The following is a 15,743-nucleotide window of genomic DNA, read 5'->3' as shown; positions in this document are numbered from 1 at the left end:
ACATCAGTGGTCACCTTCTACTGAAGACTTGCACATCTCATAACCTGTTCATCACAAACACTGTCTTCCATTTACCTAAACTCAATAAAACTTTCTAGATGCACCCTTGTAAGCAAACATGGCACCTATTAGATTACGCGATAGTAAGAAGAAGTGACAGACAGGATATGAGAGTGACAAAGGCAATGTATGGAATAGAGTGCTGGCCTGATCACAGACTTATCCTCTCTAAGCTAAATATTCATATTCAACCAAAGCAGTTGCCCCAAGGCAAAATGAATATTAAAAGAATTAATGTTAAGAGAGTAAAGTGTCTCTCAGAGTGGAAACAGTTTGTTGCTGAGGTAAAACTGAGACAACACACAGTTGGCAACAGTGGAGCACAAAAGGAGTAGGCAACTTTCAGAGATCTGGTATACACCACTGTATTCCCTCATATGGGCCAGAATAACTCACAAACATCAAGAAGAGTTTAATGAAAATGATGGGGAACTACAGAAGCTGCTAAATGAAAAACAAGAACTCCACAGGCTTTGCCAGCAAGATGGTTCATCCATTTCTAAGAAGGCAGCATTTAACTCCATCAAAAGTAAAGTTCAAGCAAAGCTTAGAGAGATGCAGGACTCTTGGCTCAGTAAGAAGGCAGATGAAATTCAATTTTATGCAGAGAGTAACAAATCAAAATGTTTTTATTATGCCCTGAAGGCTATTTATGGACTGAAGACAAAGGGTTCATCTCATCTACTCAGTGCTGATGTATCCACTTTGATTAATGATAAGGACATAATGCTAGAGAGACAGGCTGAACACCTTCATAGTGTTAATAGACCTTCATTAATCAAAGCAGAAGCCTTTGACCATTTACCTCAAATTGAAGTCAATCAGTCCCTAGCTAAAGTTCCAACTGAAGAAATTTTGAATGCCATTAGGCTCCTTTCAAATAGCACAGCATCTGTTGCTGATTCTATTCCAGCTGAGATCTATTGGGGTGGGGGGAGGTCCATTGGGGGCTCATCCAAAACTGACTGAAATTTTCCAGGTTATATGGCATTAAGAAGTTATCCCCCTAAGAATTCAAGGATGCCTCCATTGTCCATTTCTATAAAGGTAAAGGGAATAGAATGTCCTATGACAACCACAAGGGGTAATTTCTCTTTTAATCATTACTGGTAAGATTCTTGCCAGAGTCCTTCTAAATAGGTTGATCTTTCACCTGGAAGATGGACACTTCCCTGAGAGCCAGTATGGCTTCAGAAAGTGTCGAGAATAGTCAATATGGTGTTTGCTGCCCAATAACTCCAGGAAATACACCAGGAACAGAGCAGAGGTCTGTATGCAACATTTGTAGATCTGACAAAGACCTTTGATACTGTCAGTCATGAAGGTTTATGGAAAATTATGTCAAAATTTGGTTGCCAGGAGAAGTTCATCAGTATTGTACATCAATTTCATGACGGCATACCCAGGTTCTGGATAGTGGATGATGCTCTCAAGATTTCCCAGTCACCAATGGAGAAAAACAAGGATGTGCCCCTGCTCCTATACTTTTTAGCATGATGTTTTCAGCCATGTTATCAAATGCCTTCCTGAGGATGAGCATGGCTTTAAGATCAACTACCATACTGAGGCAAGTTCTTCAACTTGAAAAGCTTACAAGCCAAGACCAAAGTAGAGGGAGTGGTGGTGCACGATCTTCTGTTTGCAGATGATTGTGCACTTCAATGCAGCCTCTGAAGCTGAGATGCAACAAAGTATGGATTGATTCGCTACTTCTTGTGCTAATTTTGGTCTAATAACACAGAAAAAACACAGGTGCTCTATCAGCCAGCACCACAACATCCCTAGGTGGAACCATCGATTACAATAAATGGAGAAGTTTTGAGTACTGTGGATAAGTTCACTTACCTTGGCAGTGTCCTTTTCAAGAAGGTACACATTGACAATGGGCTTGACACATGCATTTGCCAGAGCTAGCTCAGTATTTGGGAGGCTCCGAAAGAAAGTATGGGAGAGAAGAGGTGTTAGACTGACTACCAAACTGAAGGACTACAGAGCTATTGTGCTGATCTCATTGCAATATGCCTGTGAAATCTGGACAAACTACCAATGCCATGACAGGAAACTGAATTGCTTCCATTTAAATTGTCTTAGGAAGATTCTGAAGATCACCTGGCAGGAGAAGATGCAAGATACTGAGGTCCTTTCTGGAGCTAAACTGCCTGGCATCCCAATATTACTACAGAGAGTGTAACTATGAAGGGCTGGACACTGTGTTAGAATGCCAGATATATGCTTGCCAAAAAAAAAAAAAAACACTTTATGGAGAACTCACACAGGGCAAATGCTCACTAGGTGATCAGAAGAAGCAAAATGAGACATCCTGAAGGTCTCATTGAAGAACTTTAAAATTGATTGTACAACATGGGAGAGATTGCCCAGCAAGGCATGCCCTCATCAGTGAGGGTGCTGCACTCCATGAAGAAGTCAGAATTGAAGCAGCTCAAAGGAAATGTGACATCCATAAGTTTAGAGTTCCCACCCCAGGTGTTCACATGGACTATTTGTGCCCAACCTGTGGTAGAGCATTCTGAATTCATATTGGTCTGATCAGCCAGTAGGTCACCAGAATTTATCTCAAATTTAGTAATGTCATTTTGGTCTTCTTTGAAGAACCAACCAACAAACCATTTTCTCTTTTATTTGAGAATTCTGGAATTTGGCTATGACAGTCCTTGGAGTTTTTATTCTGGGGTCTCTTTCAGGAAGAGTTCTGCATATGTTTTCAATGGCTATTTTGTCTTCTTGATCTTGCATATTTGGACAGTTTTCCCAGATAATATCCTGAAAGATATTTCCAGGATCTTTTTTTGATCTAGGCTTTCTAGTAGCCTGAACATTTGTAAACTATCTCTCCTGAATTTATTTTTCAGGTTGTTTTGTTTTTCCTAAAAGGTACTTTATGTTTACTTCAATTTTTTTCAACCTTTTTGACTTTAATGGAATCTTGTAGTCTCATAGATTCATTGGTTTCTAATTTTTAGGGCTTTTTTTTTTCCCCAGTTAGATTTTGTGTTTCCTTTCCAGTTGATTAACTTTAATTTTTGTTGAAACTGCATTCCCTTTCTAGTTGGATGATTTGAATTTTAGAAGAATTACATTCTTTTTCCATTTGTTCAATTTGAGTTTTAGATGAGTTGCATTCCTTTTCCAACTGGTTGATTTTATTTTTTGAAGAGTTACATTCTTTTTCTTAGTGGTTATTTTTCCTTTTAAAGGAGTTGATTTCTTTGGTCAATTTTTCATAATTTTCCTGAATGATTCTCATTTCTTTTTTTCATTCTTCTTCTTCCTCTCTTCTTTGGTTTGTAAATTTAAAAAAAGTGGTTTATAATTTTCTTTCTCTGTTTTTGTACTTCATGGTTTAGACATCAGCACCATATTTGTTTTATAAAAGGAATTTGGTGGGACTCTTGCTTATTTTCCCAAATGTTTATATGGTACTAGAATTTTACTTTAAATGTTTTGTATTCACTTGGGAACCTGTTTGTCCTGGGTATTTTTTCTTAGGGAGTTCATTAAGGACTCTTTCAAAATATTTTTTCTAAGCATTATATAAGTCTTTGATTTTCTCTTTCAGTAATTTGAGCAATTTATATTTTTATAAATAGTAATGCATTTCATTTAGATTGTTAGAGTTCTTGGCATATAATTGGGCAAATAGCTAATAATTGTTTTAATTTCATCTTCAATAGTGGTGGATTTCACCCTTTTCATTTTTGATACTGGTAATTTGATTTTTTTCTCTTTTTAAAAATCAAATTAACCAAAGGTTTATCTATTTTTATTAGCTTTTTGCATAAATTAACTCCTAGTTTTATTTATTAGTTCAATGGTTTTCTGATTTTTAATTTTATTAATCTCTTCTTTGATTTTTCAGGATTTCCAATTTGGTGTTTAATTAGGGATTTAAATTTTTTTTAATAATTTTTTAGTTGCATGCTTAATTCATTTATCTGTTCCTTTACGTTATTGATATGTTTAGAGATATAAAATTTCTGTATACCCTAAATTTTGGTATATTGTTTCATTGTTGTTGTTACCATTTATGAAATTATTATTTCTATGATTTATTCTTTGACACATTCATTCTTTGGGATTAGATTTAGTTCCCAATTCATTTTAAAATCTGTTTCTATGACTCTTTATTGAATGCATTATGATCTGGAAAAGATACATTTAATATTTCTGCTTTTTTGTATTTTCTAGTGAGGTTTTATGCCATAATAGACTGAAAGTTTTTGAGTAGATGCCATGTACTGCTGAGAAAAAGGCAGGCTCCTTTCTATTCCCATTCAATTTTCTTCAGAAGTCTATCATATCGAACTTTTCTAAGATTCTAATTGTTTCCTTAATTTTTTTCTTGTTTATTTTTTTATTGGATTTATCTAACTGTAAAAGGGATAAAGTTGAGGTTCCTCACAGCATAGTTTTACTGTCTACTTCCAGAATTTGGATTCTATACTACTTGGTGCATATTTGTTTAGTATTGATATTACTTTATTATCTATGGTACTACTTTCAGTCAAAAGTAGTTTCCCAGCTTATCTCTTTTAATTAGATCTACTTTTGCTTTTGCTTTGTCTGAGATCATGATTAATACCTATGTTTGTTTGTTTTTTTTACTTCAGCTAAAGTATAATAGATTTTGTGGTATTCTGTGTGTCTCTCTGCTTCAGTTGTGTTTCTTGTAACCAACATATTATATGATTCTGATTGCTAATCTACTCTGCTATTTGCTTTTTAGGAATGAATTCATTCCATTTACATTCACAATTATGATTACTAACTGCCTTTCCCTCCAGCTTTTCCCCATTTATTCTCTCTCTCTCTCTCTCTCTCTCTCTCTCTCTCTCTCTCTCTCTCCCTCTCTCTCCTCTCTCTGTCTCTGTCTCTCTGTCTCTCTCTCTCTCTCTCTCTCTCTGTCTCTCTCTCTCTCTCTTTCTCCCCCTGTCTCTCTCTCTCTTTCTCTATCTCTGTCTCTCTCTCTCCTTTCATCCTGCCCCTCACTACCTCATTCAACCTGCCCTCTCTAAGTGCTGTTCTCCTCTCATTTCCCTCACTTCCAACTTCCCTGTAGAGTGAAATATAGAATATCTTTATCCAACTGAATATGTGTTATTCCTTGTCTGAGTTAAAGTTCAAGTTCAAGTGTTGCTTGCTACCCTTCCCCCACCCCAATTTCCCCCTGCATCATAGCTCTTTTGTGACTTTTATGTGAGATAATTTAACCCCTTTTACCTCTCCCTTCCCCCCTCCCCTTGCACTCTGAGATTGTGACCATGGTCCTTGCTCCCAGTAGTATTCCTCCTTATCCTGAGGGGATTATGATCTGGAACCATTTTATGGGCTGTGCAAGAGATTCCTGCTCCCAGTGCCAGCAAAGACTCACCTGTAATCTCCTTCTGATCAGTGGCCCAACCTCCTTATCATCTATAGACTAAGGGCTCCTGAGATTTGCTACCACTGCTAAATCCGTCACCTTCAGGTGACCCGCTGCTGCTGGCTTGCAGGGACACGGCCTATATTTGCACTGGACTGTATTCCACTCTCACTCCAGTGAGACAGATCTTTCCAGTCAACCTTCCAAGGTATCTTGGGTTGGAAAATTGTTTTACCCTGTCCTTTTGTTGGTTCTGCTGCTCCTGAATTCATTTTGAAGCATTATTCTAATATTGCTTAGAAGAGAATTGGGGACTGCTCTGGTGAGTCCCTGCCCATACTCCACATCTTGGGTGTGTCCTCTTCAACAAGCATTTCTAAAGTATCTACTGTGGGTTAGACATTAGGGATATGAAGACAGAAATGAAGAACATCCCCTCTCTTCAAGCATTTTACACCTTCTGGGAGATACAATGGGCAAACATATTAATAAATATAAAGTAACTTCAAGAGGAAAGAAGAACCAAAATAAGAGCGTAATTAGGAAAAGTTTCATGGGAGAGGTGATGCTTGAATCAAGCTTGAGAGGCAACAGAAGATACTAAGAAGTGGAAGAGAGGAGAAAGTTGTAGGCCAGGTATGAGGAGTAATTTCAGAGGTAAGAGATCACTAGGCAAGTTTGATGAATAGTAAATAGTACAGTTTGGCTGGAAACATAGAGTACATAAAGGGAAGTAGTGTAAATAAACTTGTATAGACAAGCTTGAGTGAAATTATAAAAGGCTAAATGCCCAAAATGAAGAGATTTTTTGGTTGACTTTTTTTTTTTTGCAAGGCAATGGGGTTAAATGACTTGCCCAAGATCACATAGCTAAGGTAATTATTAAGTGTCTGAGAATGATTTTGTACTCCTGACTCCAGGGCCAGTGCTCTATCCATTGTACTACCTAGCTGCCCACGATTTGTACTTTATCCTGGAGACAATTGGGAGCCCCTATTGATTTATGAGAAGGGTTACTTTTTGAAGATTACTTTGATATCAATGTGGAGAGATTGGAAGCAGGAAAGCCAATTAGGGAGGTTGTCCAGTCCATCAATAAACTTTTATTAAATGCCTACTATGAGCAAAGCAAGACTCAGAATCATATGCAGTTCAGGTAAGATGCTATGAGGCTGGTAGAGGTCATGTGAGTGAAGAGAAGGGGAGGAAAATGATAAATTTTTGTATTTAATTAATGAGATTTAGCAACTGAATGGACATGTGTAAGATGAGAGAAAAGGAAGAGAAGGGTGATTCTGAATTTAGAAACCTAGAATGATGGAGGTAAACTGAGCAAAACAAATACAGAGGATTGTTGGATATAAGGAAAAAGAATGAGTTCTGTTTTGCACATGTTGAGTTTGATATGTTTATGGGTCAACCCTTTGGATATATTCAGTAATCAATTGGGAATGTACAACTGAAACTAAGGAGACAGACTTGGACTAAATCTAGATTTATTTGGGATCCTTTTGCAAAAAGGGGATAAGTGAACTCATCAAAGCTGACATTATCGCCAAGAGAAAAGATGTCAATGTCATGATTTTCTAAGTAGCTCTAGAGAAGATGTTAAGAAAGCAGTTGGCAAGTGGTATCTATGGATGAAGATTTGTGGGTAAGAAATATAAGAAGGTGTTTGATGGGGGTGGGAGTGTGAAAAGACAAGAAATTAGTACCTAGTGAAACATGAGAATGGCATATCATGATTTTAAGACTGAGATAGAATGGTAATTATAATACAGACTGTAAAGGACTAGAAATCACAATAAGGGATTAATAGTAGTGTTACTATGAATTATTGTGGTGAGATGGGAAACCTTTCATTCCAATTTTCCTTGGTCCCACCTGGCAATGAGAATGAGACCTTGCCCATCTTTATGTTACTGGGTTTGGTGTCTGTGCCTGAGGAAGGACTGGGGGTGGAGAGTGGGCATATGACTTTAAGGACAGAAGTTGGTGTAAATCTGGGACAGGAGCTATAAGAAAGGGATTTAAGGGTGATTCATGCTTCCATCCAATGTAACTTCATTCTGATATGGCTTCAATTTTTATTAAGAGTTCAAGAACTTTACAACTAATGCTTCTGACAAAGGACTCATTTCTAAAATATACAGAGAACTGAGTCAAATTTTAAAAGAAGCCATTCCCCAATTGACAAATGGTAAAAGGATATGCAAAGGCAATTTACAGATGAGGAGATTAAAGCAATCCATAGTCATATGAAAAATTGCTCTAAATCATTACTTATTAGAGAAATGCAAATTAAAGCTTCTCTGAGATACCACCTCACACCTCTCAGACTGGCCAATATGACCAGAAAGGATAATAATCATTGATGGAAGGGTTGTAGGAAATCTGGGACACTATTACATTGTTGGTGGAGCTGTGAACTCATCCAACCTTTCTGGAAAGAAATTTGGAACTATGTCCAAAGGGCAACAAAAATGTACATACCCTTTGATCCAGCAATAAATACCCCTACTGGGACTATAACCTGAAGAGATGATGAAAAGGTAAAAACATCACTTGTACATAAATATTCATAGCCCTGTTTGTGGTGGCAAAGAATTGGAAATCAAGTAAATGTCCTTCAGTTGGGGAATGGCTTAGCAAACTGTGGTATCTGTATATCATGGAACACTATTGTTCTATTAGAAACCAGGAGGGATGGGAATTCAGGGAAGCCTGGAGGGATTTGCATGATGCTGAGTGAGATGAGCAGAACCAGAAAAACACTGTATACCCTAACAGCAACATGGGGGTGATGATCAACCTTGATGGACTTGTTCATTCCATTGGTGAAATAATCAGGCACAATTTGGGGCTATTTGTGATGGAGAATACCATCTGTATCCAGAGAAAGAATTGTGGAGTTTGAACAAAGACCAAGGACTATTACCTTTAATTTAGGAAAAGAAACTGATATCTTATTGTCTGATCTTGCTATCTCTTATACTTTGTATTTCTTCCTTAAGGATATGATTTCTCTCTCATCACATTCAATTTGGGTCAATGTATACCATGGAAACGATGTAAAGACTGACAAATTGCCTTCTGTGGGGGGTGGGGGGAGGGAAGTAAGATCAGGGGAAAAATTGTAAAACTCAAAATAAATAAAATCTTTACAAAAAAGTGTTCAAGGAATCAGTTAACTTAATTTTCTTTCCATTGCTGTCATATGTGACTTTTGAACCAGGTGTCTCACCTTCTTGGTCTGTGCAGGACAGAGATTAGTTTCTAGGTTTCTTATTCTCCTGTCTCCTTCACAAACCACAAAACTCTTGAATATTTTTCTATATGTTTTTCATTGCTAATAGCAATAAGAAAGTGAAATAAAACAGACTATATCTGCCTGTATTCCCTTATACCCTCCCCCTCTTTTATTTTCCCCACTTAGATTCAATTAGGATCTCCACCAAGGAAAGATTCTCATATCAATTGGCTTTGGGATTTGGGTTACTCTGAAGTGATACTTAGACTGAGCTTTAAAGAAAACTAGAGTTTTATAAGGGGTGGAGGTAACAAGGAAATGTATTTTCAACATATGGAGGATAGTCAGTATAAAGGCAATAGGAGATAGGGTGTTATGCTGAAGGAAAAGTAAGAAGGCCAGTTAGGATGAACCACAAAATGAACCATAAAATGCACCACAGGGCTGGAAAGGTAGTTTGGGCCTGGATTGTGAAAGGTGTTTTAAGTATCCAGAGACATTTGCATTTGGTAATAGGAGCAACAAAGTTGTGGGGCAGGGGTGATATGGTCATACCAAAGCTTTAAGAAATTTACTTGGCAGACTTGTAGAAGATGAATTAGAGTTTGGAGGGATTTGAAGCAGAGAGACCAATTGGGTGGCTATTTTAAAGAGTTCAGACTAAAGATGATGAGGACCTGAACTATTGGAATGGCCTGTGGATGTGACTGATGCGAGAGATGTTGAAGTAGAAATGACAAGTGTTGGCAAATGACTGGACATGTGGGACAGAGAGTGAGGAACTGAGAGTGATATCAAGGGTGTAAACTGGGTGACTAGAAATATGATAGGGACCTGAAAGAAACAGGGAAATTCAGAAGAGAGAGATTTTGGGGCATGATAAATTTGAGATACCTAAAGATACAATTATTTAAAATGTCCCAAAAGGGGGCAGCTAGATAGTGGATAGAGCACTGACTTTGAAGTCAGGAAGACTTGATTGCAAATCTGATCTCAAATACTTAAAAGCTGGGTGACCCTGGGCAAATCACTTACCTCTGATTGCCTCCAAAAGTAAAATGTCCAAAAAAGTACATGATGATGCCGGCCTGGACCTCAGGAAAAAAGACTATGACTAATTATATCCTCACAGGAGTTATCAAAATAGAAACGCTAGATAATTTAAACTTTGTGAATTGATTGGAAATTGGATGCCAGAATTATTGGAAACTGTTAACTTGCCCAAGATTACCCAATTAGTTACTGGCAGAACTGGAAATCGAAGTCAGTTCTGATATCTTCTTCAGAGCTCTTTATACTATTCTACAAATCTGATAACTGAGTCACTGACCTTTCTTTGCATCTTTTTCAAGGATAGGTAGAGGTGTGAGGTAGGGATTCATTCGATGAGATGGCAAAACACTGAGGGTTTCAATGGTGGTCCCTTTGACTATCTTCTGAAGCTGTACCTAAATGAATAAAAACATGGTTTGAGAAAATACTTTTTGTCTTTAGAGCGAACACAGTTTTTCATTGTGTAAACAATAAATAACATTAAGAAAAAATTTATAATGTTTTAATAATGTATTATATCACTCCAATTGTATTGCTTATGAAGGCACTGTACTACTACTACTATTGTCAGTATGCACAATTTAAAATAGTTAATTAAGTCTAATTAACATGTAGTAATTTCTACTTTGCAAAGATAGCATGGCAGTTAATAAGGGAACTCTTGAGAATTTGTTCTATCTTGATATATATATATATATTTATCTATATATCATTAAGTTATTATATTTATTTTTATTTTATACAAATGATTTTTTATACATTACTAAAATATTCTTGTTTAAGAGTAAACATAATACCCCTCCCCCCTAAATATAGACCCTCATGAGCAATAAAATAAAGGAAAGAGAAAATAACAATGAACTATGTGCTTCAGTCTGTGTTCCAACACCACCAGCTCTTTTGGGGATGGATCACATTCTTTATGATAAGTCCATCACAAAAGCTACTTCCATATTTTTCCACCATTGCCATTGCTTATTGCAACTCCCTCTATTTGTAATTTCCCACTACCATATACTTATATCATTAAGTTAAATAAAAGGGTGATCTCTTGACAGAGCATGTTTTGACTCTAGGAAACTTTTGTACAAGCAAATTCCTTCAGAAGAAAAGTTATAGTTCTGAGAAAAATGAGAAATGAAATTTCTAAAGCCAAAGATAATTAAAAAAAATTTTGCCAGGATTAGCAAGCTTATCATTAATTTGTTAAATCATATATACGATTGAAGGATCTCAAAAAATTGCTTCAAATATGTCTTCCAGTCCAGTATTCCAAGTAGTAGTTGATGATTTTTTCCAACAGTAATAAAAAATGGTTTCAATATAACTATGAAATATGAATTGCTGCTATTAAATGACTTCAGATTTCAAAGATTGTATGCATTTTACATAAATTATATGTAATTATAGCATAGAAGACTATTTTTACCTATTTTTATCGTGGATTATGAATTATTGGAGCTTCTAAAGAAGTAAAGATGATACTAGCTGATATTTATGGAATGCTATACATATTCGAATTGTTTTATAAATGTTAATTCACATAACTTCCCAGAAAAATAAAAAAACTGTTGATTGCTATTTAAATAATGAATAACCTGATCTAGAAGGTAACAGATTTGCCTCAGGTCTCATAGGATCCTGAAAAGTTATAGGATTATTCAGTTTAAGTAGGGATAGTGCCATGGGGGTAGGACTTTCTAAGTATGTAGCAACATGAGTCTTCTAGGACACTGGAATAAAGTACCATGGGTCTTGGGACCAACTGAAGGGTCAGAGACAGTAGATCCAGATAAAGGAAGGCAGCATCATTAGGTTTTCAATTTTAGAGTCCAAGAAAGACTGGAAGCAAAGATTATGTCACAATATCATCAGGAAATAAATCAAAAGAACAGAGTGAGCTGGAATCAATATTTCAGGGAAAAGAAAGAGAACCAAAAAACTGGTAACAGGAAAGGAAAAATTTGCTAGGTTTAGTGATCAATAAATAACCCTGAACTGTGGAGGATGTACAGGACTAGCATTACCTTGAATGAGGGCTTCTGTAATATGAAGAGCAGCAGATAAGTATTGTGAATTTGAAGAGGAAATATTTGCTAATTTGTCAAAATTTATATTTAAGACAATTGACACTGAATGATCAAAATTCTAACACATCTAACTGTTACTTTAAATGTTCATGTGTAAATCAGGCACAATTTAGGGGTATCTGTGATGGAGAATACCATCTGATTCCAGAGAAAGAATTGTGGAGACCAAAGACTATAACCTTTATTTAAAAAAAAACCTCATATCTTATTATGTAATTTTGCTATCTCTTATAATTTATTTTTCTTTCTTTAGGATATGATTTCTCTCTCTCTCATCACATTCAACTTAGATCAGTGCATACCATGGAAACAATGTAAAGACTAACAGACTGCCTTTGGTGGGGGTGAGGAGGCAAGATTAGAGGAAAATAATTGTAAAATTTAAAATAAATAAAATCTTTCTTAAAAAAAATGTTCATGTGTAAATAATGGTGGAATTGTGACCTGATCCAACCATTCTGGAGAGCAATTTGGAACTATACCTAAGGGGCAACCAAACTGTTCATGCCCTTTGATCCAGCAATATCTCTACTAGTTTTATCCCAAAGATACCATATAACAGGGAAAAGCATCAAATGTACAAAAACATTTATAGCAGCCTCTTTTATGGTGGCAAAATATTGGAAATTGAAGGGATGCTCATCAATTGGGGAATGACTGAACAAGTCATGTAATGAAATACCTACTGAGCAGATTCCAGATTTCAGAAAAACCTGGGAAAGACTTGTACAAACTGATGTAAAGTGAAATGAGCAGAACCAGGAAAATAATGTACACAGTAACAGAAACATTGTGTGATGATCAACTGTGAATGTCCCAGCTCTTCTCAGCAATACAATGACCCAAGACAAGTGCGAAGAACTCATGAAGGAAAATTCTATCCATAGCTAAGAAACAAACAAACGAAAAAAACCTAATGGTCTCTGAATGCAGATCAAAGCATATTTTCTTCAATTACGTTATTCTTTCTCATAGTTTTTTCTCCTTTTAATCTGTTTTTTCTTCCACAACTGAGACTAATAAAGAAATGTTTTTGTTTTTGTTTGTTTTAGATTTTTTTTTTGCAAGGCAATGGGGTTAAGTGGCTTGCCCAAGGCCACACAGCTAGGTAATTATTAAGTGTATCCACTGTGCCACCTAGCTGCCCCTGCTAATATAGAAATATGTTATACAATGATAACATATATATGAACTTTATAAAACTGCCTAACACTTTCAGAAGAGGGAGGAGAAGATAGGGAGGAGAAATCTGGAATTCAAAATCTTATAAAAATGAATGTAGGGGCGGCTAGGTGGTGCAGTGATTGGCGCACTGGCTCTGGAGTCAGGAGTTCCTGAGTTCAAATCCGACCTCAGACACTTAATAATTACCTAGCTGTGTGGCTTTGGTCAAGCCACTTAATCCCATTGCCCTGCAAAAAAAAAACGAATGTAAAACTTTTCACAATATTATAACTGGGGAAAAATAAAATAGAATTTTTTAAAAGTCCATGTGTAGAATAAAGAAAAGTTACACTTTATCAGATAGCTTGTGATAAAGTTATACTTTATCAGATAGCTAATATTGATAGTTATCAATAGAGAAAAATCTACATCAGCATAGTTCTTCTCTGATGCCAGGCTTCTCTCTCTAGCATGGTGGATAGAAGAACATGTGATGAACCTCCCCTCTCCCTATATGCCCTTTATCCTTTCCCTCAAAAAACAGTTCAGTATAGATAATTAGGCTGATGATCTTTAAAGCCTATTGATACCTTTGGATCATTGCCCTTTGGATCCCCTTTGATTTTGATTCTTTGGAGATTAAGATGGTCCATGATTCATAATTTCTTTTAAGTGCAGATATAATTATGTCATCCCCTTCCTCAAAAACTCCACTGGCTCCCTTTTGCCTTTAACATAAATACAAAATACTCTGTTTTGTTTATACAGTCCTTCAGAACACAGATTTTTTTCAGTCTTTTTAATCTCCTTTGTACATTATTCTCCTTCCCATGACCCTTTCCCAGTGAACCTTTATTTCTCTCCATTCCTCATATATGACATTCCATCTCTAGCCTTTATGTTTTTGTCCTGGCCATGTACCTCCTTCCTTTTCTCTGGCTCATAGAATCTGTTTCATACTCTAAGATGTAGATAAAGCACTAGCTACATGATGGTTTACTTCTCTCCACTACAACTAGTGCCCTCCCTACTAAACTACTTTGAACCTAACTTCTTTATATTTATTTAGCATTTATTCTGCATTTGCTTCTATTTGTATATCTTGTCTTTCCATTAGAATAGAAAATCCTTGAAGGCAGGGATTGTTTTTTTTTTTCATTTTTAACTCTGTATCCCCAGAACAGTAACTGACTCATGGTAGGTGCTTAATAAGTGATTGTTGGGGGGAGCAGCTAGGTGGCAGAGTAGGTTCAAATCCAGCCTCAGACACTTAATAATGACCTAGCTGTGTGACCTTGGGCAAGTCACTTAACCCCATTGCCTTGTAAAAACAACAAAAAAAGGATTGTTGGTTTATACCTAGTCTTATAGTATCACTAGTAAAAGACATAAATTAATATCTGTAATTTGCCAGTATTGGGGTGAACGCCTGATGTGAAAAATCCTAGATATTGGTTCTATGACATTGTTTGAGATAGTCTTTTCCCAGGGTCACACAGTCAGTAACCATCAGAGACAAGATCTGAGCTTAGTTCTTCCTGTCTCCAAACTCAGCCCTCTAACAAATAAACTATACTACTTTTAGGATTAGAAAAATACTAGAGTTGGGGTTTTGTGTCAAGGAGCAGAGCTACACAATTTCCAAAAAACAATCCAGACCATTCTTTTCCTTCATTTCTGGACCAGCTCATTGTCTATCTGCTAATCTAAGGTACATGTACTGATGAATGAATTCAATGGACTGGTCATCTAACTACTTATCATCTGGATAATAAGCACTCTTCATTCATTTGGTTTTGTTCTGTTTAGATTATTAGGGTTTTAAATACTCATAAAGCTCATGGATGAGGTCCTGCAGAATAATCAATTTTGGTACAACAGCACAATGTCCTATATAAAGAGAAGTCAGAAAGTCCAAAGTTCAAATTTGGCATCAAAAACTTATTAGCTGTGTGACCCTGGGCAAGTCACTTTACCTTAGTTTCCTCATCTGTCAAATGAACTGGAGAAAGAAGTGATAAATCATTATAGTATCTTTGCCAAGAAAACCCCAAATGGGGGCCACAAAAAATCAGATATGACTGAAAGGACTAAACAGCAAATACAATTAGGATATATTCTCCACAGTTATAACCTCACCATATATAGGAATGCTAGAATATTAAAGTTAGTTTAAAATAAACACTAATGAGTCCTGGGGGAAAAAAAAGTAAAAAAAAAAAGGTGACATGCAGCTTGGGTGGGGGTGGGGGGTAAGAATGAAAGAGGTTGTATGGAAGGCCCACACACTTTGCTTTGACATCAGAGATATCATGTATTGAATTATATATATAAACCTTAGGTCTTTTCCCCCCTCTTTCCTTTACTTTCAGCACCATCTAGCTAAGCTACCTGGGCTCTCCCACTGCCTGCCTGAATTATTACATAGCCACTAACATCAGGGGTCCTGCAAAGCTCAGAGATAGAGATATTTTCCTTGTTTCTCTTTCCCTAGAGACATTCCAAAGGCATGTACTAGAGATTTCTTGATATCAAAACTGGTTCTATCTTCATTTGTCGGGTTGATATCTGGACCCAATAAAACAAAGGTAAATCAAAGGAGGCAAGAAAGATCTAGCTGAAATATTTCCAAATGTGAAGATGGAGAAGAGAGGAATGACAGTTTCATGGTATACAGCACTATTTATCTAGATTTTCTGAAAGCCTTTGATAAAGTATACCTGACAGGCTTCTGCTAAAGACAAAA

The 15,743-nt window shown here is 36.4% G+C and overlaps 1 protein-coding gene across 8 annotated transcripts in view; it reads right to left on the bottom strand.

The window, feature by feature from the left end:
• IQCH (IQ motif containing H) overlaps window positions 1–15,743 on the bottom strand; it is a 281,126-nt gene that overhangs the window by 168,437 nt on the left and 96,946 nt on the right. For 6 of the 8 annotated variants that reach the window (XM_074234458.1, XM_074234453.1, XM_074234454.1 and 3 more), the window contains one exon: window positions 10,021–10,138. In XM_074234458.1, coding sequence (XP_074090559.1) covers window positions 10,021–10,138 — 118 coding nt within the window. Of the gene's footprint in view, window positions 1–10,020; window positions 10,139–15,743 lie in introns of those variants that run through there. The other 2 variants (XM_074234459.1, XM_074234460.1) reach the window with 1 other exon arrangement.

This window comes from Macrotis lagotis, chromosome 4 (genome assembly GCF_037893015.1).
Source record: "Macrotis lagotis isolate mMagLag1 chromosome 4, bilby.v1.9.chrom.fasta, whole genome shotgun sequence".
Taxonomy (NCBI): Eukaryota; Metazoa; Chordata; class Mammalia; order Peramelemorphia; family Peramelidae; genus Macrotis; species Macrotis lagotis.
The sequence above is the reverse complement of the archived record's forward strand: the minus strand, read 5'-3'. Positions and strand labels throughout refer to the sequence as shown.